Source organism: Bubalus bubalis, chromosome 17 (genome assembly GCF_019923935.1).
Source record: "Bubalus bubalis isolate 160015118507 breed Murrah chromosome 17, NDDB_SH_1, whole genome shotgun sequence".
In the NCBI taxonomy this organism is placed as follows: Eukaryota; Metazoa; Chordata; class Mammalia; order Artiodactyla; family Bovidae; genus Bubalus; species Bubalus bubalis.
This window is the reverse complement of record NC_059173.1, coordinates 65,096,315-65,119,016: the sequence shown is the minus strand read 5'-3', so window position 1 is coordinate 65,119,016 and position 22,702 is coordinate 65,096,315. Positions and strand designations below refer to the sequence as shown.

At 37.3% G+C, this 22,702-nt stretch overlaps 2 protein-coding genes across 9 annotated transcripts in view; one reads left to right on the top strand and one right to left on the bottom strand.

Moving 5' to 3' along the window:
• The window catches only part of LRBA (LPS responsive beige-like anchor protein), a 747,585-nt gene that overhangs the window by 418,315 nt on the left and 306,568 nt on the right, over nucleotides 1–22,702 (top strand). For all 8 annotated transcript variants that reach the window (XM_025267094.3, XM_044930515.2, XM_025267095.3 and 5 more), the window contains 3 exons: nucleotides 3,772–3,896; nucleotides 11,725–11,871; nucleotides 14,390–14,526. In XM_025267094.3, coding sequence (XP_025122879.2) covers nucleotides 3,772–3,896; nucleotides 11,725–11,871; nucleotides 14,390–14,526 — 409 coding nt within the window. The remainder of the gene's footprint in view (nucleotides 1–3,771; nucleotides 3,897–11,724; nucleotides 11,872–14,389; nucleotides 14,527–22,702) is intronic.
• Nucleotides 18,425–19,554, bottom strand: MAB21L2 (mab-21 like 2). The gene has a single exon (XM_006060996.3). It carries the CDS (start codon nucleotides 19,552–19,554, stop codon nucleotides 18,475–18,477), a length of 1,080 nt encoding a protein of 359 aa, XP_006061058.1. The 3' UTR covers nucleotides 18,425–18,474.

Here is a 22,702-nt window from a genome sequence, read left to right as displayed (position 1 = left end):
AAGAAACATTAGAACATTTATTTTCACCGTCATTATTTACACATGCACAGCTTTTCAAATACAGTATATTCCTGTTAGTCCAAGGTACTTGGAGCTTGTGTACTAACAGGTGACCTGACTACCAGACCTTTTATAGAGAAGGCTTTATTTCTAGATCTTATAGAGCCTAGGGTTACATCCTGAATTTGAGTGCTTTTTTGAGGATCTTAGTTTTAATTATTTGTAAAAATGGATATAGATGAGGTTTGTGAATGTGACATCATGTAGTACTAATGTAATTTTTTTGATGGATACAGATATATAGAGGTATAGGTATATAGTGATCTAGATGTATATTTATAAGTTCTCAGAATAAGTGATTTCTCATCTTATCCATGCTTGTATTTGGTTAGCAGTCCATTTCTGAATACATGAAGTCTTTTAAATTTTCCTGCCATACCATAGTGATAACTACAAAAATATATAACAACTTAGTTCATAAACTTAGGAGAAAAGTGTTGGATCAGTTTCCCAAATATGTCAGTTTCTTATCCTTTTTCCCCAAGAAGGAGATTTTGGAGAGGGAGCGTCAGTATTTCCTAAATAAGAGTGAAATCTTTATGTGAATAATCAAAAGATATTAAGTTGATGATTGAAACCTACACATTCCCCTTTCCAGTCATGTGTTAAACTGACAGATTGTGACTCATTTTCTCAGTGATAGAGCTTTATGCTGAGACTGTATGTTGTTGGAAGGAGCAAAGTTGGGACAAAACAGTGAATTTTTATGTCTCAGTTTCTTACTATGTAGATGACTTTAAACTTGCTAGTAATTATCCTTATCTGAAAGAAAAAATGAATATGACTTATTTTTTTCAAAGAACATATATTACTCTTAACAATCAGAAATTGGTTGATAAATGCTAATTTTTTTGAATGAGGCTAATAATGATTCCATTTTGAGTAAATTCCTTGAAGGTTTTTATTCTGCATTATCTGGAGAGACTTTAAAAAATGTACTGAAATTGTTGGTCTCTCTAACTGATTTTTGTAATCCATTCTGGATCTGTGATCTGAAATGAGTGATTTTGCTTTTGTCTGCAGACTAAATTGTTGTAACAGGGGGTAGACTACTTGTATTGAGAAGATATTCTGAGATGTAGTTTTCAGGATAGTGGAAAGATTATCATGCTGAGGTATAGATTTCTTCATTTTATTTGAATATATCTAAAGTATTTTTAAATTTTTGATAGAACGGTTACATTTGAAGACAGAAGTCCATAATTAGGGTAAATAAAACTTACCTTAAAATTTTTTCTACGATGTGCACAGCTTCTCCATTTCTAATACGTCAGTGTTTCTGTTTCAGCCAAATGTCACCATTGTGACCATTATTTGTTACTGTTGAAGAGCTCAAAAATAAATATTATAGTTCTGTTTCCTCCTAGTTGTGGTTATTATTGTTACAGATATTTTCTTTGAGTTTCTTGAAAATTTGTGAATGATTTTATAATTCCTCTGCTTTTTCTACTGCTTAACAAAAATGATCACACACATGCTTTAATAGCCATCAGATTTGACTTCTTTCTCAAGTATTACAGAATCTATTGTTACCTAATTTAGTAACAATTTTGTAATAGCAGCTTAATATCTCTTATAATTTTAATTGTTATCAAGAAGAATGATATCGTTTAATTTGACTCAAAATTCAGAAGGATGGATGAATGACAAATTAATAATTTACCACCTTTGCATAATACTGAAGCACCGAATATTAGAAGGATTGATGGCAGAAAAGGTTAACAAATTTTAGCAGCTTTCATTAGCTTTACACCGTCATATGTTTGTGATGCTGACTGAAATAGGCTTTGTAGGAGATCTCAGTCTAGGGAACTAATTACTTGTGCCGATTGCTGCTCTGATGAATAGACCCTCATTGTATCATTCCCCTGAAGACGAGGAGCAGCCTGTGATTCACGACTGCATCCTGGCTGATATTTGATAATAATTTTAACAGATAAATGTAGGTGGGCAGAATGATGAAGTACCTATCCAAGCTCCATGACTATCAAAGCCATACACATAGCCATCTGTGTACCGCCTTTCCCCCACTATCCTAAGGAGAATTTTATTAATTGAGTTCAAACAACTGTTTTCTGTGTTTATATGTATTCTATAGGTATTTCTTATTTAACTTTAAATGCTATCATAATAATAGTTTTCATTTGAAGGGTAGACAGCAAAATAACAAGAACGAAAGAGGTTTTTAATTTTTTTCTCTTCGAGGACAACAGTTCTTACACATTTTTGTATTTCACTTAGATTACTTTATATTTACTCCTCTTTAGGCATGAACAAAATCGACAAAGGAAATCTTTGCTGTTTCCTTGTCTCCCCAGCATTCTCATGAACAGCATAGGATTCCTATTGTTTTTTTATGAATGCTTTCATTAATCTAAGCTAATTTTTAATTGGTGAAGTACTTACTTACAAATCCATTTTGAACTTTTAAAGGTAGCCTCTTTAACCATCAAAATATGGATAACTTTTACGTAGGTATTTTGGGACTGTCAGTTGGTCAAGGCTACTAATTTGTCAAAGGTGACAGGTACAATTTTATTAGCTCATGAAATACAAGTGAGGTTTTATTTTGCATTAGTCATTTTTTTTGCAGAAGCTTTGATTATGAATTTTAAAATTTCATTATTGAAACTTACAGGTTTTCATGTTGTATGTCTCTAGTGTAAATATATCCTGCAGAGATTTTTTTTTTAACTGTAACTGAAAAAACTTCATATTAGTGTTTTCCTTAGAAAACATTTTTCAGCATGCTAGATCATGATTAGTTAATAGAAAAGAAAGTTTACATTCATATATTGCCATGTAAAAAGATCTACATAATTGGGGAAAATAGAGTGGAACTTGAATTGAGTGAACCCTTTAAAAAATACATTTCTAAAAGTATGCTTTTGATACAGCAATTATTGCACATCATATACCATGTAGTTTTTAATTAAATATAAAAACAGACTACATAAAACAGAAATCCAATCTGATTTGCTTGAAAATAGATTGCTATTTCACTCTATAGGAATGGTTTATTTAAAAACAGTAAGTGGAAAAGAAATGCATTTTCTTGTGTTGTTCTAAGCCTCAGGGGCTAAATGTAATGAATATTTTAAGAGATTATTTTAATTAAATTCCTGCACATCTAAACAGAGTAATATTTTATTATCACATACATAACCATGTAACTGAGATATTCATTAAAGTTAACACTTTCTGGACCAAGAATTCATGGTATGATTTACTGACCTTGTGCAAAAAGGCACAAATTAGGAAGAAAAATGAAGGGGGACAGACTTTGATTAATATAGGTAATGCTATCCCATATTTATAATAGCCTTTTCCCTATTCTGGTTTATAAATGCAGCCACAGAGAAAGGTGCCCTGCTGAGGCTGAAATGAGGCTGAAATCAGAGCACATGCCACTGGAGTGTGGGGAAACTGATCACACTGTCAGCAATTCATTTCAAAATGATGTATTTAGTGCTCATTTCACCTTCCAAGAAAAAGGAAAAGGAGTTCCTTAGACTGGAAGGTGATATTGTTATTTTCAAGGACATACCTAAGTTAAAGATTGCAGAAAGGGGAGTGTGAGGTGGAGGGAGAATTAAGAGGAATGGGAGGGAAAAAAAGGCAGAGCAAACAAGGAGAGCTTTATGCAGAAATTCAGTGCTACCACGCTGTTTGATAATTGCTAACATATGTGGCTTCTCTGTTTCATTGTAGTCGTCCTCGTGAGTTCTGGCGCCTCGACTACTGGGAAGATGACTTGCGGCGCCGGCGACGATTTGTGCGTAACCCTCTAGGATCGACACATCCTGAAGCGACACTAAAAACAGCCGTGGAACATGGTCAGTGTGTAAACCACTCCTTGCCAGTAGCGAGCAGCAGGTACAGTACTTGGTAATGAAGAGCATAACTTCATTATTACAAGGTACTGTAAAATGCTCCAGTGCCACGTTCCCCAGCTACTCACCCCGGAATCAGAAGTCAAATTCTTATAGTTAGTGTAGGGTCCTATTAAATTATGGTGTCAAGTGGATTTATTTATTATGTTGCACATGCAAAACTTACTTAACATAGACCCTTTGTTTCAGAGGAGGAGGATAAAATATTTCTCCTTTTAAGTGACATACTCAGCTTTGAGTGAATTAATCCAGGACGTCTGTCTTAAATCCATGAATATCAGAAAGACAGCATTTACAAACCAAATAGGTTTCCAGGTCTTGTTGGATGTGTATGGTTTTCCCTCAATCATGGTATTTTAGCATGAGATTATGAAGTGGGAGAGAGAGTAATAAACGTCCAAGTGCCTCGATACTTTCTGAGCCTTGATTTGTAGATGGTTGTGATAGATGGCTCCTGGAAAAAGAAGAGACATTATTTTCATATGTTCCTGTTCTGCATCATCTTGTTATCAGAACTTAACAATTTTTCCTTTTTTGATATAATGCATAGCACAGTGATTCAGTTGAGGTAGAAGCCTCACGAGCAAATTGGGAAAACTGAAAAAGTCCTTTGGACTTGATAATATATTGTCTTTGATCATAGGGTTTCTACATAGGTTTTGTAATTTTTGAAAGCCAATTAAGTTTTGTTGGTTAAGGGGGGAAATGTACCCACTCATATTAAATTGTTTTTGATTTTATAAAATAAAAATTGGTTAGTTTTTAGTAAGATGAGAAATAGTTCTGATTTCCCTTCTTCGGGGTATTAGTTTAACATGCAGCAGCTTATGGTTAAATGATAATATGTAATGTCCAAAATAAATGTTAAATTACATTCAAGAAGGATATTAAGAATTTAGATTAAAAGTCTGTGATCTTAGGTTTGGCCTCAGTCAGGCAGCTTAACCTCTTGCACTCAGCCTTAAAGAGCCATTTCTGGAAGAAAATGTCCACAATATGTCATCAGATACAACACCAAATGTGACATCAGTCCTTTAAAATAAATGATCATACAGAGAATAGTCAATAACAAAGTGATCTTAAAGCAATAATAGTCGCAGGGCCCTACATCTTCAACTACAGGAGGTGGAGAAGGAGAAATAAGATGTAGAATTAATTAGGCCACTTTTGGTTTTAAGGTTCAAGTGCTTTTTATGTAGTGCTATGAATTTCAAGAGTTTTATACATATATTTTTTCTTCTTTCATTTGGTTTTGGCATTTTTTTGTTTTAGTTAATAACTCTTACACTGAAAAAAAATTAGCCTTTTGCAGTTTTATTCTTCTCTCAAAAAGATGTTGCCATGTGCACTTAAAATTTAATAAGTATCTTTCTTATTAATTTTCATTTAGCATTCAGTTGTGAGTTCTGAAGTCTATGAATGACAGTAAAAATATTTTTATGAAAAATTTTCCTTTTCTATCTGGAGGGGGGGGCCCTGTTTTCTAAAATTGCATATAGGCAAACTGTTAGTACTTTATTGTGAAAGAAATAGCACTAACTGAATTTAAAATTTGTTGTACAGAGCTTATTAAAATCAATTGATCAAAAATAGTACATTGAACCACTTTGGGGAGCCATAGGATATTTTATAATGAGTAAATTTTAATTTTGTGGTTGAATTTTAACTTTTCAAATAACATTATGTCAACTTTTTTAATGCTGAGTCAGATGTTTTTTAAAAGATGTTTGTTAGCAATGCTTACTGTCATTTAAGACTTAGAATCCTATTTAGAAGTAGATTTCACTCCAGTTAGTCTAAATAGTAATTGAAAGGTTAACATAATGTTATCTGTGTTTTATTATGCATTTTTAAATTAAGAGAGAAGTAAAGTTTAGCATTTTATGTAATTCCATTCTATTTGGTAATACTTTATCCTAGTTTCATAATGATTGATATTTAAAGGACTGAAAGATTAAAAATATATATTTAAACCTGAAATATATTTTTAAAAACTAACAGAATGTGTATTATGTAGTAGATGCTTCCAATTAAGAAGATGTTATATTTTATATAACTTTTTAAAAAAAAGGTAAAAGCTCTAGCTAATCAAATATTATATATTATAAAATTTTAAATAATAATGATTAGTCAGTTTTGGAACTCAGCACATAGATTGTAGTTTAGTATTGTTTGATGTCTGTGCGATTTATGCCACTGTATTAGGTAAGCAAAGAGCTTAATTTTTTGATGTTTTATTAATTGGAGTATCTTTTAGTTCACATTCAATTTTAGTTTTGTATTAATTATAAAGCTCTTTGTTTTTTTAATCCTAACTTAATTACAGTAAGGAAGCTAATAAAAATAAATATTGATATATTAAGAATCACGTATGCAAAACAACATAGTTAATGTGATCAAAATGCAGTTGAAATCATAGAATTTATTGTGGATGAACACTGTGCTTCAATGTTGAAGTCAAAGAATTAAATAGATTTTCCTGAAGATAGTATGTCACTTTCATGCTCTTTTATGACTTCTCACTTTTATTTGTAATTTAACTAAGGAGATAGGACATTTTGAAAATGCACAGTCTTAAAATATCACAAACTATAGTACTATTATTAAAAGTAGATATCTAAATAGAAATACTGTTGGCGATTAGTTATGTATTTTAGCAGTAGGAGCCATCTTTTTTTATAGATTGATTTGATTTGAAGGAAAGCCTCTGGTGTAAGGGTGGCAGAGTAAATACCTGAAGAGTGATGTTCTCTGTTCAGGCGATCAATACCAGCCCCATGACTCTACTTCTGGCTACCTTCTAGTTAAAAACAAATTTTTTAATTCTGACAATTTAATTGCCCTTCCCAAGTTCACATTAACTTGCTTGGGGAAAAGGGCTTTAGGTAATTTTTCACAGAGAGACCCTCCAAAGTGGTTATTTATAAAAGTCATTTTGTAATGGGAGATTTCTTTAACTTTGTAGAAACTGAGTCATATTTTAAAATTAAAATTAATACTTCCTCTTATGATGAAATATTCTTTATAAAAACTAGCAGCAGGAAGCAGAGGTGGGTATTTGATTTTTTGAGGGCATTTTCTCCAATTTTGTAGTTTTAAAATTTATCAGAAATCAGTTGTAATGATTTGTAGCTTTCTCCTAATGCACAGAGACCAGTCTGTCAGTTATTTATCATCAGAACATTTTAGATCTGAAAAGAACTTAAAGCTAAAGTCTAGTCTGACTTTATTCTTTACAGATAAGGAAACTGAGGAAACAAAAGTCCAACATACTTCTTCGTAGATACAGAGCTAAATCCCAGGTTAACTGATGGCTCATCAGATTTTCTTATCACTCTGCTGTACTGTCTTCTAAAATTCATTGTTAAATATAATGGAAATTTTATATTCAAAGACATGTAAAAAATGTTTTAAATGGTGGAAAGCTTTGTTTTAATTCAAATACTAAAACAGTTTAGCACTAGAATCCGATTGCATTTAAGACATGTTTATTTTGTAGAGAATTTGCATACTAATAGAAGTATATGAGTATTTTACATAGTTTTACAAGTGTCTTGTAATCACATTTACTGATGCAAGCAACTCATCTGATTTTCTAGGGGTGACAGACCATGTAAAGACTGTAAATCATGTCATTCTCTCATATCTTCAAATAATGCCAGATATTATTGCTTCTTTTTTTAGAATAAACATATATTAGATTTTCTGTCTAAAGCTTTTGAGAAACCCATGTTGGACTTGGCTTTTTCTCCTAATTACACTTTGTCGTTTAACTAACTTTTCTAGAATAAATTTTATTGACTTTGGAAATTGCATAAACTATAAAGGGGAATTAGTTTAGGACAGTAGTTGAATATAAGATATTCTTCATGTGTCCTGTTCAGAATCAACAGTTATGGTATCCACTACACATCACACTAAGTGGATACTCATATTTATTTTATGTATAATTAAGGTCACTTTGTTATACCAGTCATTATCTTTCTTTTTTAATTAACAAAGTGGCTAATTCTTAATGTATAAATCTCTTTTACCGTAATATGGACTATTGATAATTCCAGTTTACTAGAACAGTCACTGGACTTTTAAAAAGAGATTATATATCATGGATAGAACAGTATTCTATATTCTTTTCCTGTTTTAATTTTACATGGCTCGTCTGTGTTACCTAGATAAATCAACTCATGCCCAGAGGTAGCTCTGAAGAACTTGAACTTTACATTTTGAGGACCAGCTTTTCTCTGAGCCTGCTCATTGCTTGTAGCCCCAGTGAATCACATGTTTCAAATAAAACATTTTTTACAGATTTCTGCAGTTTTATGTAGCAGTTGCAACTTAGTTATCAAGTTAGGATAAATATTAAATCAGAATAAGATATGAGATTAGTGAAGGCAGTTTGTTGATAGTGAAATGAAAAATTTAAACAGTTGTCATGTGTTTTAGTAATTTTATTAACTAGAAAAGATGTGAATCAAGCTTTAAAATTGAACCAAAAGTATATTTTGACTTCATCCAATTAAACTTTTATACAAGTGTAGGATACACTCACGGAAGATATTAAAATAATTGATTCTTGTTTTAATGGTTGATTGAGTATAAGACAAATGAAAGTTAAAAGCATACTTTTCCCAGCACATATAAACATGATAATTATCTTTTATTTTATGCTTGGGACAGTTTTGTTCTAATTTTGAGGGGGAAAAAAGTTCTTTAGTAGAAAGCTATTAGACCACTGAGAATTGAACACCAGCGCATGTGGTGTGTATTAGAGTACTGTTGGTAATTTTACTGCTGCTAACTTAAAATCCTCAAGGGGGAGTTAATTACAGGAAAACCATTCTAAATATCAGTAAGCTGCATATTTTCCGTGACAAGAGCTTTTTCAGTTGAGGTTGAACAATCCCAGAATCTGAGCTTGTAAAAATAAGTAAATAAATAAATTAAAGTGGTGTTTGTATGTGTACAGTAGAACTATAGTGTTTTAAATTTTTTCTATAAAATTTTATTTAATTCAGAAGTTATTGTGTCTTATTTGTTGTCAGCATGATGAGAAACATATTTAAAATTTTAAAATTTCAGTTGGAAGGGATAAAAGGTTAAAGTTAGTAGTCATTTAAATGAATGTAATTTATTTACTGAGCTATTTTAAACCATTGCATATGGCCACTGATGCGTCTTACAGTCATTTCATTTTTTGTAAATGTTTTCATATCAAATTTTTTTTTTCCTTCTTTCAAATAAGGTTGGTATACTTCAGAACATGTATGGCAGTAATCAGAGAAAGTAATGAGTGAGCTGTTGAATTTAGTTGTTTCGGATTTGTTGGGCCTATGTTCATCAGATTTAGGTTTGGAAATGAATATGTCTTTATTCTGTACTTATTTCTTATGATTGTGACTTAATCTTTTAAAATGCATTATGGGAAACATTAGATTTAGTGAACCAACCAGTAAATTATGTATACATTCATATTTGTACATTGATTATTTTCATTTTCTCTGGCATAGTGGTTAGAAGCCCAGATTCTGGTGTCACAGGGACTAGATTTGATTCCTGACTTTACTTCTCATTAACTGTGTTGCCTTGAGGAAGTTATAAAACCTCTCTGAGTGTGTTTGCTCACGTGAAAAGGAGAATTTAGCAGAAGGCATATGAGAATTAAATGAGTTAAATGTTTAAAGTGCTTTTGAATACTCTTCGGCATATGATAAGTGTATTTCATTTTAGCATTATTATTATTATTTCTGTTTTGAAGGAATTATGCATCCAGGAAGTGAGAATGTAGCATACTGAGTTTGTGCTAAAATTCTTGACTGGCTACTGTTAATTTATTATAATTTACTTCATAACAGAATACAGATGATGATGATTTTTCTTGTGTTTCTCTGTGACTAATTTATTTTTAGTAAAATTGATAGTAAGTTGAAAAAGATCTTGTTAGCAATGTTTGTGATTTCAAGGTATGGAAATACAAATGCTGCAAATATAAACAATGATGTAAAAACTTATACTCCTATTTTCCAAAAAAAATAGTGGTTTTTTGGTATGTTTCTTTATCGTATTTAAGAAAATAGAGCCATTTTAATATATACTTCTAAGTTCTTTTCAATTATTGAGACCTTCATATATTTTTACCATACTATGCTATATGTGGGTGTGAGAGAAAATAAGATTTTATTTATCCATAGGGGATAATCAATACTAAACAGAGAAAGCTTCTTCCCATGACTTTCTTATTTAATAGAAAGCTCCTGTATTCATTTAAATAATGTCGTAAATATTATATGTAAATGTTAAACATGGTGAACTCACAATAAATATGATAAAAATAAACTTTTACCTTTAACATTATCCATAACCATACCTATTAAACTCAAAGAAGCCTTGCTTTGTCTCATTAACCAGTTAGGACACATGCAGTTTAACTGTTTAGAATAAATTCTATAGATAAACATTTCTTCAGACTGAGTGCTTTATCCTGTATCTGGGTTTGGAGCCTCGTGTCTCGGCAGGTATTGCAGTGGAGCAAAAAGCCTCTCCATCTGATTGCTGTCAGTAGCTGCTGCCTGGTGGAGCAGGTGCTTTTACCTCTCAGGTCTCCTGGGTGGAAACCGGGAATGTCAGTCACATAGTGAGGATTCTGAACTTTCCCTTATGTGACAACTATGAGCTTTAAAATATCCCAGTCCGGAAGTTAGTATCTGTTTTTGTGTGTTTCTTAAGGAGAAGGCTGCTCAAAGTGAGGGGAGTCATCTTGGAGGGTTACAGGGTTTTGAGCTTCTGCGCGGACTCTTTCCAGCTGCCCTCCCGCTCGTCTCCCTGGGTCCGCCACTGGCTATGGGAGCTCTGCAGAGCTCTCTCGGTGCTGTTCCCTTTCCTTCCTTCCTTCCTTCCTTAGGCTGCCTCGGCACTGTGATTCTGGCGGTTCTGGCGCGGCTGCTCTGCACAGGCTGCTCCAGTTTGGGCGGTGTGAGGCTCCTTGCCCAGATGCCTCTCATCGCGGGCTTTCTGTTATGTTTGCCCCTGGGGCGTCTTAGCCCTTTAGTTTAAACACATGGAGGAGGTAGTGTTTGAGCCTCCACTTCGTTTCCACACTGCCTTGCTCTTGGATATTTGTGTAAGGGCTGCAGCAGGGGTGTGGCAGGGGTGAAATGTATGGAAGGTCGGTGTGAAGGAAAAAGGGCGGATGGAGGGAGAGGAAGAGCCTGCAGTTTCTGGGAGCTGCTATGGCTTTATTAGCATCAGCCATGGCCTCAGAAGCTGGCCTGGATCCTCATTGGCTGCGAATAGCTCTCGGCCCTAAACCCTTCTTATTTCTGGATTCTCCTTCACAGCCACTCCCCCACCATTGCAGAATGTTTGTGGGTATAATATTTTTCACAGGAATAAATCAGTCTTCCTTTTTTTTTCAGTGTTAAGCTGGTATTGTTTCCAAAACTAGGTTCTGATTTTTTTCTACTAACAAAAAAAAAGTGCTGTTATTGAACCCTCTTCTGCCTTAAATATAAGTAAACAAATGGTTCAGTGAGCAGTGCCAGGGTCCGATTTAATGGGATTAGGGTGCTTGTTCAAGGTAACGTTAGACTAGGTTTGGGGAATCACGGTTGTCAGAAGGAACGTGTGGGCCATGCCCATCATTTTCCCCACCCTGGATGATGCTGGGTAAAAGGAGTGACCATCTTGGCCACCTCTCCTTACCTCAGTTCCCTGCCCCTCTGCCACAGGACTCTTCCCAGAGTTGATGGACAGCTTTGTTTCCTTTTCATTTCAGCTGCAGATGAAGATATTCTTGCTAAAGGAAAACAGTCCATCAAGAGTCAGGCTTTAGGAAATCAGAACTTGGAAAACGAGACCCTCCTGGAAGGCGACGATGATACTCTATCATCCATGGATGAGAAAGATTTAGAGAATCTCACCGGTAAATTCAGTGGTTGTGCACATACTTCAGCTAGCTCTGGTCCAAGAAGCATTTAATTACTTACTTTTCCAGCTGTGACTGCTAGGACTACCAGCTTTGCACCCACAATTACATTAAATGAAGACTGTTTTTGTTCTTCTAAACATTTCCCCCCTCATCTTCAATACTGTATCCCCGTCACTCTATTCTGTTCATTCTCTTTACCCTACTCATCTTTTTCTTTGATGAATAATCTTTACTGAGAAAGAATAAAAGTGTAAAGCAGCAACAACAAAATTGCATCACCCATCTAATGGAAGTTAACCTAATCTCTACAAAATGAGAGCTATAAGTAAAATTATGGCAATTGCTTTGTAAATAAAGCTTGGAGGCAGATGAGCTATTTGCTTTGATATACAGATCTTAAGAAACATGCTGCATATACATTTAACTCTCTCAAAAAAAATCCATTTCAAGAATGCTATGGCTTTTCACAGGATTCACATATTTTACCTGATGTAGGAATTTTTGATTTGTGCTCTGCAGATTTTCAGTTTTACTTCCCTTAAGGGAAAAATTCTCTTGTTTAGCTTGAAATTTTAGTCATTCATTAAATGGCTTTTTTTTTTTTTTTTTTTAGTGCCCGAGACTATGTCCCTCAAGGAGGAAAATCTGAAAGATTCTAGAACTTCTATAGATGAAAGTTATATACCCTTCTATTTTGATAACTTTACATTAAAAGGAATGAAAAAATCTTTCATTTAGTGACATATCTGCAACCATGCAATGAATGATAATGAAAAGCAAAAATATGATGGTATCTTCCCTGATGGCCATAAATCTCTTTGTAAAGTGAAATGAAATTAATTGGAGCATACTGTTAAGGGGTTTGGGGTGGGAGTAGAGAGGAAGGTGTGCGCTGCTATTCTCTAGTCTCTTCCTTTGCATCCATTTACCCATTTCCTCCTCCTTTATTTTGCCTCTATTCTTGCTACTAGTAATACATTCATACAGTAATAGAGGTGAAAGGGGAGTTTAATTATATAATCTTGACAATGGCAATAGGATTAAGAAGTAATCCACACTAATAAAGTGGTGTGGGTTAGAAATGAAGTGGAAATTGTCAGGGGTCTTCTGTAGGACCTAGGCTGCCCCAGCTCCTGCAGCTGTCTGCTTACCCTGTAATTGAATGTCTGAGAATGATTGAAAAAATGTTATTTCTTCTCAGGATTACATGCTAATGTACGGAGGGCAAAGGAGACAGCAAAAGAACACATAGCTGCTTATTTCATCCATTTATGGGGATGAGCTTTGGGAAATCATGGCTGTTCTGCAGTTATCTGCTGCCCATCTGCAAACACAATGTATTTGTACATTGGGAATAGAGGGCAAAACCTGCTCTGATCTCCGCAGAGCATCCCTCCTATTGTCCTGCTGGCACACATTAAGATTGATGTGAGATTAAGGACCAACACCCTTCCAACAATCGATGGAAATGCCAATTCATCTGAATTTTGAAACACTTATTCACCCATTGATTACCTGAATAGGTGTACCTTGTTTGTAGGCACTATATTAATTCAAGACTATAAATGCCAGTCTTGTCTTGCTTTTTTCTTCACCTATAGGATTTTTCCAATGAGGAATTTACTTGGAATTTCAAAACCTTGCTACATCTTTCGCTACATAAGTATATAGATGTATAATCGTTATTTTTAGTCCTTATTTTAGGTTTGGCTCTAATATACTTTATGCTCTTCTATCTGTACTGAATCCATTGTTTTCAGTAGCAGGCTGATTTGTCTCTTTGATAAGCCCTGTGGAGATTTGATTATTCCAATAAAAATTCATTCACTTGGAAACCCACCCTCCAGCTGTTTACTCCCAGAGTCCCCGAACTACACTAATATTAGATTTGGACGCATTGAACAATATTTAACAATGGAAGGGCAGGCTTAGAAAAGAAGTATTTTCCCCAGTTTTTTATGGGGTAAAGTTGTTATGGAAGAGGTTTTGTGTCAACCTGGCACACAATCTTTATCAGATAATATGGTTTAACATTTCTCACTTCACTGATAAGCTGGTGATCTTTTTATAATCATGCCTCAGCCAAACGCTAAGCTAACCTCTGGCCTTGGAAACCTATGGAGCCTTCTTTGCTCCTAGTTGTTGTTCCATGTTGTTTGATAGCCCGAGGCTTGTTTTCTAAATGGAATGTGGATGGACTTACTTAGGCAGAGTCACCTTCTAACCAGGAGATTAGACCAAAGCTTGGCAGACTCCTTGTAAAATAATTGCTTCGTAGTTTACTGTTATGATTAACCGCCTTTTATATATAGATTTCTTAATATGAGAACCCTAACTTTGCATTTTCAGTGGGAGGTTTGGGGTGGACAGAATTTATAAGTGTAAAAGGGGTTGGCAGGCAGTTTGCTAGAGGAGAAAATTTAAAAATTATATGAAATTTCTGCCTGAATCCACTTGATTTTTTGAAAAAATGTCACTCCAACTTGTCCGGCTTGTCTTTTCCTTTTGGCAGGTCCTGTTAGCCTGAGCACACCAGCTCAGCTTGTGGCCCCCTCTGTTGTAGTAAAGGGCACTCTTTCTGTCACCTCCTCCGAACTCTATTTTGAGGTGGATGAAGAAGACCCTAACTTCAAGAAAATCGACCCCAAGGTGAGAAGATGAGGAGTGGGTTTCCTTTTTATGGAATTTTTGTTTTTCTTATGATGGGATGGTGGACTGCTGTTGAGTAAGACTGGCGTTAGTAAAATCTGAGAGAGATAGTTTGAATTTCTTGATGAATTGCTTCTGCCTGTATGCACGACAACTATCTCTTTTAGCTTATGATTCCCTTACCAGCTAGTTACATTATTGAAGTTCATTTAGATTCAGAAACAATTTCCATTTAATTGCATTTATCATTAGCTCATTCTGGGGTGGAGGAAGAACCTCAGGGAATATCGTCTATAAAATATATTTTGCCTCAAAGGGTCCAGGGTGAATTAAGCTGCACAATTCAGTGAGATTCAGAGTTAAATTATTTTGTTTAGCCTTTATATTTTCTGGATATAATACCAATATATCACTCTCCTTGCTTTGTCCACATGACTTACTACTCTGTCGTGCACGCAAGCATGGCTTGTGTGCGCGAGATACCTCTGTTTCCCATTACCTGTAGTTGATTTTACAAGGCGCTGCATAATTTCCTATTCTTAAATGAAATTGTAATTTCCCCTTTAAAATGTATTTCTGATTACTTTTCAGACCTTGGCAACTTTATTTTACTAAGAGACATTTGTAGCACAGCCGTAAAGCCAAAATTAGGTTTATTTCATGCAAGTGAATGGTAGAATTTGTTCTGAGTCTCTTAAAAGGAGCAAAGTAAGTAACCTGTAGAAAGAGAAGAGGCTTTTAAAAATGGAATCCTTTCTTTTACAGGCTGTTAGTGTGTGTTATGTGTGGTATATGTCCACACACATATATGTGTATGTTTTTCTTGAGTTTATTGGTAGGAAATTCTTTGAACTTGTAAACATCTGAATTATTAAAATTTAGTGACTTAGAAGAATTTCAAAGTCATTCTTAATGAAAATGTTATAATTTTTTAAAACTTTACAAATCATCTCTTGTCTTATGCATGTTTATAGCCTTTGGGTTCAGCATTGCTGCTTTTATTAAGATGGGACTTGGTAGGCTGTATGAAAGGAAGTCTGTGCTGGAACTGATTGTTTTGAGTTTGAGAATGCAGCTAATCCAATGTAGAGAAAACTTTAATTCTGAAATTATATCAGCTAGAAAAAATTTCTACTTTGTTATATGGCTGAAATGTCTGAAAACCTGTTTCAGCTTTTCGGAAAGGAAAGTAACCAAAGTTACCCAAACTCTCTAATTTATAGTAATTTGTGAGTGTGAAAGGCCAAAATTTAATTCAAAATATTATGTTTTGGGACATACATGGCGTAAAGTCTAAAATGTGATTTATTTTAAAAGTATCTAATGAGTTGTCCTTATTGTTAAAACCTCTGCCAATCTTTATGGTTAGGCTCTTTGAAGTTATTGACTCCTTTTGGGGGAAGTTATAACTTCTATTTCTGTCTGATCTTTTTCTGTGCAGCATCATTAAATTATTTTTTCCCCTGCTGCTTGTATAATATAGGATCTTTGAGCCTAATCACAGACCTTGTACTGCTGCATCCTGCCAAATGTACAGAAATCAAAACTGTAGCTACTTTATATTAGTAAAATGTTTCAGCCCATTATTTGAAGAATTTTTGATTTTTATAGATGTTAGTGCTTTTTTAATTGAGGGACTGGAGTTTTTTCTTGTTGGTGATACCTGCATTACATTAAATAAGGATGGAAAAAAGATACTGAATTTGGGGGAATTTTTGCTTCTTAAAACTTTTTTCCTGGAACATTTGGGAGGAGACATGTCTAATGCTTTATATACTTTCGTGAGTAAAAAAATGGTCATTTTAAAATGTCATTTTTATCTTTTCAACTAAACACTGTGCCCTTACGTCATTTCTTTGTAAGTACCTTCTGCTTGCTTTGAAATTGTTCTTAAAAATCAGAACATTTTCCCTAGAGAGTAAATTCATCTGTGTTATTTAAAAAACTGGTATATATGCCTGACCTAGTTATTGTTACAGTGTTTATTCTGTGTCTGCAGGAAGAGAGACCTGAGAAAGGTCTAGTATAGGTTGAAAGAGTGGAGATGATTTCAGAACTGATAAAATTGAACTTTATATTTCTAACTCAGAACTGTTTTTTGCTATGGAATTTTTACCTGGGAATCTTAAAAACTGAAGCCTGCTTTACCAAGTGAACCAGGCACTAGAGCTCTGAGTAGCTTCCTTGTTTTCATCCATCTCTGCTATCCTGCTGCTCATCCCTCCTTACCCCGCCACCCCCACTCTGACTTCTTCCTCTGATCTTTAAAATTGCTTTGTAGAACATTTTTCTTTGTATCTCTCATTCATGGATTTTCTCAGTAAGTTGAAAACTGGGCTAATTCAAAGAATAAATTTTAAATATTAAAGGGCAAAATCTGACATATATTCAGTACCTGTGCCTTGTATTAGCATGTCTAGTGGAGTATACAGTAACCTCCAGCATAAAGAAGAACCTTGGGGATGCTTTCAGTTTTACTAATTATTTAATTTTGTAATCAGTTATTTCCTTGAATTAAAAAGAAACCTATGTTAAAGTTGAAATGTTGAGATGAATACATTAGAAAGGCAGAAAGAGGAGGAGCCTACTTATATGTAATTTTTCTTCGGTCATAAAAATAGTATGAAACAGTTTTTAAAATTTAAATTGCCTATAAGCTACTTCTGAATAATTCTGGGATTTGGATTCTAAAAAGATGATCATAGTTACAGCATTTATCATTAAGGCATTTAAAAACTTTAAGTAATTTATAAATCTGGATTGTTCATTTCACCATTTGCTGGGGAAAAGGAAAATTACTATATCCGTTTTATTCTTTTACTGTTGCTGATTTAATTGTTAAGTTTGTATTATTTAAAACTTGAAGAGAACAAATGATTGGAGGCTAAGTATTAACTCATTGTGTTAACTATTCAGAAAGGATCCATAAATGTTTCTTTTGTAATTCAGGCTTGGGATTTTTTTTTCAATTATAGCGTAAGAGAGCAAGTCTCTTAATTTTTAATGTGAAAAAACTTTTTCTTTTAAAATTAGGATCAGAATTAGTTCTTCCATACAAAATCTGTTCTTTTTTCAAGTGTGAAATAAGATACTACTTTTAATATGAAAATCTACAGAACAAACATATAGTTGTGTAAAATTAATATTTTCCTTATTCTAAGTATCTTGGTGGAAACTTGAATGGTTAAATCTACAAAATGTTCTACATTTGTAAATTTTGCAGACTGGAGTTAAAATGGAAGCTTCTTGCATTTAGTTCCTCAAGTTCACATCTTTATGTTATAAACTATAAACTGTGCTCTCACCTGCCTTCATTTAAGAACAATCCACAGTCAGTCAATTACAATGTAAAGTCATATTTTTATTACTGTTTTCAACAAGACTGCTGCTTAGGGTGAGGGAAGAGGTGTGGGAGAAGGAGGGGCACATTTGACATTGGCACTGAGATACAGTTAACATCAGCAAAACTTTGTTTTTAAAAGAAGAATTTTACATATAATTAAATACTTTTTTTTTTTTTCACTTGGTGACAACATTCAGGCAACCCAAAACAAAGTGGGGAGAGTGGAAGAGGGAGAGGGAGAAAGAGAAGAGTGGGAGAGAAGGAAAAGGGAGAAACGACTATATTTTGATTTGAAAATGTACCTTGGGTTTCATTTTGTGGTGGCAAAGCCCGATTGCTTCTTTTGTGTGACCTTTTAAATTCACATTGTTTGGAAGAAAACGATCACTTTTGTGCAAGAATGTGATTTTGGTGGGGTGGTGGGTTTGCTCTCCTTTTTGTTTGCTTGTGAATTAAGGAAGTCTTCTGCCGGGTTCCGTTCCTCTTAGGTGGCTGACAGAAAAAGTTTGTGTCTGGAGTCCTCGCAGTTTGTCGCCGAGTTGTGTGTCTGTCGTGTGTTCGAGAGCATTCCCGTCCGTGTCGCTTTTCAAGCAGTCCCCAGCACCCTATAGTTTGTCCAGGCTTTTGGGATTGGTGAGAATTTCCCTGGCCAACCTCCAGGTCTGCTTGGCAGCGCTCTCCAGGGCCGAGTGGGGCTTGCCCTGGAAAAGGTCGAGGTTGGGCAGAAAGTAGTGGGGGCAGCGGCGGCACTGCAGGCAGGAGATGAGCTGCAGCAGGATGCCGTTGAGCCGGTCTCCGAGGCATGCCTCGTCCCAGTCCGTTTCCCGCGGGTGCTTCTCGCACTCGTACAGCAGCAGCGTCTTCATGTGGTAGTTGTTGAGCGGCTGGCCCGGCAGCTCCAGGTGGCGGTCCCGCAGCGTCTTCAGCACCGAGAGACACTTGTTTCGGCAGCCGCCCATCAGCAGACGGTTTTCAGCCTCCCCAAACTGGAGCACCCAGGCGTCGCTCTCGGCGGAGCTCTGCTTGCCGGTCAGCGAGTAGCACTCCTTAGAGAGCAAGTTGAACCCTTCGGCCTTGACCTCCGCCACCCGATTGGGGCCAGGCCAGGGGATGTGGGGCATCGGCCACTGTGCTGCGCTGCGGGGCCAGATACCGGTGCACTTGAACGCTGGAGTGATTTGCACCACGTAGCGCTCCCTGATGCGCAACTTGACCTCGCTGGTGTCCGCGATCATCTTGACCACATCCCGGTAGCTGCACTTGTCCACCGCCTGAGCCACCAGCGTCTGGAAACGGGAGCGGATCTTGCGTGCCGAGAGGTAGCCGGACGCTGTTATGAACTCGACCCAGAGAGACATGCTCCGCTTCCGCCCATCGCTCAGTTTGAGCACCGCGCAGCCTGGCAGCGAGCCGTCGTCCACGAAGTTGAAGACGCCCATCTGGTTTAGGTAGAGCACCACCTCGAATTCCGTGGGCGAGATGACCTCCAGACCCTCGTAGCGGGCATCGATCTCGCTCAGGGAGCTGATGAAGCGAGGCTCCTGCACCTCCACCTCCTTGAGCACGTCCGAGACCACCTTACAGACCTCTCGGATGGTCTTGGCGATGGCCGCCTTGCGCGCCTGGCAGCGCTCGGTGTAGTATTTATTGAGCTGGTAAACCAGCTTGGCCTGAGCGGCGATCATGTTGGGGCACAGGTCCGGGCTGTACACCGGCGTCTCGCAATACGTTGAGGGATCCAAGGCTCAGGCGCTGGTGGTGGCCCTGCGGCTTGCGAAAGAGGCACTGCGCTCCCCCTGAGCCCCACTTTCACTCTTGTTCCCACCTGGGCTGACTGGCTGATGCTTCAGCCGTCTAGCACTTTCTTTCCCCTCTTTTGAAAGCTTTTTTCTTCTCCAGAAAATAAGAAGAAAAAAAAAATCTTTGAAAAAGAAAAGTACCTGCTGGGACTTTTTTTCCCTTTCTCTTGATAAGTGAAATGAAGATGTGCCTGCGGGCAAGATGAAGGGAAGGAAGGGGGGTGGGCAAAGACAGGGTGAGACGGAAAAATTCAGGTTACCAAGAGGTTAGGCTTAGACGTCTGCAGCGGAGATGGAGATGGTCCAGAAATCTGGAAATGAGGTCTGTTAAGCGCCGAAGTAAATTTAAAAATAAAAGCAAAACATTCAGTGTTTCATTCTTAAACTTCTCTCCCACGCTGGTAGCACTTCTTTATCCAGCTTAGGTGAGTGCTTTTCTTCTCACCCTCCCCCAAATGGAAGGTGAAGGGTGTAATTAATGTCCAGAGAGCAGCGAAGTGCAACTCAGCCCGCAGCACGCTCAGAGGTTCTAAGATGCCCTGCACTCCCAGTGTGTAGGTCTGCTTTCCGCTCAGGGGGTCCTCTGGTAGCGGTTTTCCTCTTTTCCTACTGGAGGCGTTGTTTGAACTGGGTTGGCTTGTTTGCAGTGGGTTCTTCTTGTCTTTCTCTAGGTGCAAACCCCTGGAAGTTCTTTGATTTTCATTTCTGCTTCGTAATTTATAAATTTGGCTCTCACAGAATCTGTTTTAGTGTGACGAAGTCCTTGCTTGCGTTGCATCTGGGGTTTAGTTATAACGACTTCAGGATTTTTCTTCTCCTCCCCCTTTAGGTTGCTTGTGCAGATTCCACTTTCTGAGTCGTCTCCCTCCTCCCCTCCGATGTCTCTCTCTCTCTCTCCCTCTCCTAATCTCTCTCCTTCTCCCTCCCCCCCCCTCCCTTTCCCTCCCTGTCTTTTTCCCTCTCTCCCTCTTTCTCTCCCCCCCCCCTCCCCAATCTCTCTCTCTTCCCTTGCTGTTTCCTGGAGTTATTTAGTTTATGAATGGTCCTGGACCATCATGAGGGGGGTGGAGCTTCAGTTCCTACAATCGCTATCCGAGCTGTCAGTGCTGTAGCCAATCCCGGAGAGAAGACAGGCATGCTTGGCAAACAGTAGCAGCCACCGCTGCCCTTGATAAAGAAAGGGAGGAAAGAGAGAAGTAAGAAAATAGGAGGAGATAGTAGAAGTCAAACGCTTACACACATTTTACAGCCCCCTCTTTTTATCCTCCACTCTTATCAATTGCCAGGAAGAAAAAGAGTATATAGAGAAGGGACTTCTTGGAGATGGCTGGAATGATTCAAGGGAGAGTGGCAGTGGTTCAGAAAGGTTCACTTTCTTTTTTTTCCTTTCCAATCAGGATTGTGAAGAAGGTGCAAACTCTAACAAAATTACTTTCGCTTCAAGGCAAACGGAAGGAGGAAGGGAAATCTGGGAAAGGACCTAAATTTTTCTAGATTTTCTCCTCAGGCAAAGTCTTCCTTTTCTTCCCCTCCCCTCCCATTGTTGCCAAGAACCCTAGCGATTGCAGTGTTTGTGCGCCAGTTGGGCAGTTGAGGGGGGGTGGACATGGGGTGAAGGTTTATAATCGTAAATCTCTTTCAGTAATTTCCATGTGCTGTTGAAAAACAAGGCAGGACACAAATAGTGCAAGTACCTTGTTTTATAATTACTTCATAATTAAGATTAAGATATATTTAATATTGTTTCAAGAACTAACTTATTAGAAAATATGTTTAAGTTGTGAGAAATGGTGCAGATTTATACATGGTAGAATTTTGTTTGATATACTTTTAAAATAAGCCACTAAAATTTTAAACTTAATAAAAACGAAGGGAAGTAAATGTGAACCTGAGTTAAAGTTTTCTTAAAATGTTTATGTTACAAATCTAATTTTGAATATATTTTTCAGGCAGTACAGAATTTCTCTTGTAAAATCATTTTATTTTCATAATTGACTCTTGCTTTTAAAAGACTTCACTGCTGCAAAAATCTATAAACTATCCTGTTATTGATTACACAGATGGCTTGCTCCTCCCTTGGCATTTCAGTGAAACTCATGCATGTGCTTTTAGTCTATGTATTAGCCTTTCAAGCTGAACCTATATGGTAGCCTTTAGGTACTTTTGGTTGAAAAAGCTATAACAGTGTTTCTGATTTGCTTAGAATTGAAGGTTTATGTTTGAACCTCAGGTGTGTGGGTTCTGAGTCTTTTTAGGACACATCAAGTAGACGGAAATGCTTTTAGTTAGATTTTGGACCTTATGTTTCTCTGATAATGCTATAACAATGAAAATCTATGAAGCCCATTGTGTTAAGACTTCATTTTGCAAACTGTATGCGGCTTTGCAAAACCCCGTGGGAAGGTTTGACTTGCTCTCTCAAGGCTGAATCAGGTGAACCCGAATTCAGTTGCAGAAGGAAAGTTTGTTTCATCAGGTACTTGCAGTCAGACACTTGGATCTCTTGTTTCTTTATTACACGTCTGGCATCTTATCACCCCTTCACTCTTGTTGCTATAAGTCTCTTTCTAATGAAGTTTGCCCTTTTTGTCCTTTTTGAATCAAGTCGGATTTGTCGTCCGCTATCCATCTCAGCAGCCGGGGTTGGAAGAGCAGTCCGCGGGACTCCGGGACGCCGAGCTGTAGTGACTTCTCGGGAGTGGCGGTGGCGCCGGCGGCCGCGGGCTATGGCGGTCTCCCGCCTTCCCGGGCACTCGGCTGGCGTCGGACCCCGGGCCACGGGGGGATGGACTGAACCGGCGGTCCGCGGTCCGCGCGCGCGGGCGCCCGGGCTCTGCTGGCACCCGGGCAGTTGGCCGTGGCCGCAGCGGCGCTCTGGGCAGTGTCAGTGGCAGCAGGGGCACTTGGCGGCGGGAGCGGAGGATCCCGCATGCCTTTTCCCGAGGGCGGTTGCTGGGCGGAGAGTGGCGGCGGGGCCGGAGATGCGGAGCCTGCCCTCCTGGACCCTCTCCCCGCGCCCCCAGTCTGAGCCGCC